Source organism: Pelobates fuscus, chromosome 3 (genome assembly GCF_036172605.1).
Source record: "Pelobates fuscus isolate aPelFus1 chromosome 3, aPelFus1.pri, whole genome shotgun sequence".
Classification (NCBI taxonomy): Eukaryota; Metazoa; Chordata; class Amphibia; order Anura; family Pelobatidae; genus Pelobates; species Pelobates fuscus.
In genome coordinates, this window is record NC_086319.1 from 118,146,133 (window position 1) to 118,148,387 (window position 2,255).

General features: G+C 36.2%; 1 protein-coding gene across 1 annotated transcript; it reads left to right on the forward strand.

Annotated features, from left to right (window-relative positions):
• Positions 1-588: 588 nt before the first annotated feature.
• LOC134600878 (small nuclear ribonucleoprotein E-like) lies at positions 589-1,070 on the forward strand. Its single transcript, XM_063445265.1, has one exon. It carries the CDS (start codon positions 620-622, stop codon positions 896-898), a length of 279 nt encoding a protein of 92 aa, XP_063301335.1. The 5' UTR covers positions 589-619; the 3' UTR covers positions 899-1,070.
• The last annotated feature ends 1,185 nt before the right edge of the window (positions 1,071-2,255 follow it).

Genomic DNA, 2,255 nt, shown 5'->3' on the forward strand with positions numbered 1-2,255 from the left:
AAAGGGAGGCACTTCCAATCCTTTTTTTATGCTATGATATATTGTCAACAAGATAATGTCTCCAAATTCTACCTTTTCTACTTTCTTGTATTTGAAAATACTCAAAACAGAAATTATCAAAATGTATGACAATATTTTATCTTAAAAAGGAAATGTTAACATAATAAATAATAAATAAATAATTATCTTTCAAAGGAATAAATGATTGAATGTGTGGGAAGTGTGCACAGTGCTTTTTTTTATATATATATACTCCCTGGGACTTTAACATACTTCTTATGTATCAGATATCTCAGACAGCAGGTATGTTATCAAATTAATAATTATAGGTTTCATTTACATTGTGCTTGGAATTCAGTATTAAGGAACAATAAAATGAGATTTTCAAACTTTCCTTACACTATGCTTTTGTGTTTATGATAAAATATCTAAATGGCTTTTAATACAGCAGAGGACAAATAAGTAAAAAATAAATATAAGATTTAAAGATGTGTTGTACCTTTAGCCATGAATGTTCTTTTATTTATTTTTTGATAATTTGAGTAATTTGTATTGGTTTTATAACAAAAAGGAACGTGAAGGGGTTCCGGTCGCGTTCGCTCTCCGTACGATAGACAATATGGCATACCGGGGACAGGGGCCGAAGGTCCAGAAAGTGATGGTCCAGCCCATCAACCTTATTTTCAGGTATCTACAGAATAGGTCACGAATTCAAGTGTGGCTGTATGAACAGGTGAACATGTGTATAGAAGGATGCATCATTGGATTTGATGAGTATATGAATTTAGTTTTGGATGATGCAGAAGAACTCCACTTGAAAACAAAGGCTCGCAAGCAACTTGGCCGTATTATGCTGAAAGGAGACAACATCACATTGTTGCAAAGTGTCATGACTTAAGGAGTCCTGTTTTTGTCATCTGTCAATTGTGGTTAACATTCAATAGAATATTTTTTTTTTTGAGATTCCTAGACTGTCAAGATTTTTAATTCAATTTAAATACTCCCAAACTGTGACATACATTTTGGTGTATTGTATATTTTGATGCCAGTCACTTGAAATGGCTATTTAATGTGATATTTGTTTTTTGATAAATATTTTCAAGTAAAAAAAAAAAAAGGAACGGGAAGGATACCGAAAGAAAGAAGGGGAGGGAGTACTTGCAAGTCAGTCACAATTTTAGCATACATGTGAGGATTACAGTCACCGACATGTAGTTCACAGATCATGGTAGTCACAGAAATGCAGTTCACAGATCATGGTAGGAGCCTCAGATTCGTATATAATATCCACCCAGTAGAAGCCTTGTCTTGTACCTGAGCTTGTACTATATCTAGTATGTTTTATGGTAACAGAGGTGACCATTACTACGAGTAAAAAATACTTGTGGGTGACCATCAACAGGTGTGCTTTAACACACTTCCTTTGTATGAGGACCAACTCTTTGATTAATATAATGTACCATACACTATTTACAGTTTTGTTATGTTTACTGATCTCCATGAGTCCCAAGCTTCTCAAGCCTCTGTGGTAGTCTTAGAAGGGGTCTTAGAAGTCTTATATTGGTGTTCATATACACGCTGTGTGTCCATTTCTAATGATATGCTAGAAGTGGAAGGGGCCAAATGAGTTTTCAATGCTCTTGCTATTAAGCGATGAGCTGTCAACAGAATGCGATAAATTAGCTTGTTCAAATGGGCTGGTATGTGTACAGGCAGACACATTATATATATATATATATATATATATATATATATAAACATAGACAAAAAACTCTTGCACTCCAACTATATAATCTAGTACCAGGTGCTCAGTTCCAAATTTATAAAAGTGTCAAAAAATTACCGGCACTCGTGGGTTTCTTTTCCAATTTATTGTAAGTAGGTACTGCTCAGTCAACGTTTCAGCTCCCGGTCGGAGCTTTCATCAGGACACCAAAGGCATTTAACATGATAAAAAACAAACATATATAGGACATCTAAAATAAGATAACCAACAGACACTCACCTGTTCAGCTGAATTCTGTTCGTCCTGATTCTCGGCGTTCACTCAGCGCAACTGCGCATGTCTATGTCCGGCATGTACTTCCGCATCATGTGATCGGGAGGTCGGGCTCACGGATCGGGTGCGTCACAGTTTCTAAGCAACCGCTGATACATTCAGCTTAGGTTGCCACTGTGTTACCAGCTGCTCTCGCAAGAGCTTTTCCCTTCTAAAGTGAAGCCATCCTCTCGATGACATCGGGTTCTAATGCTCT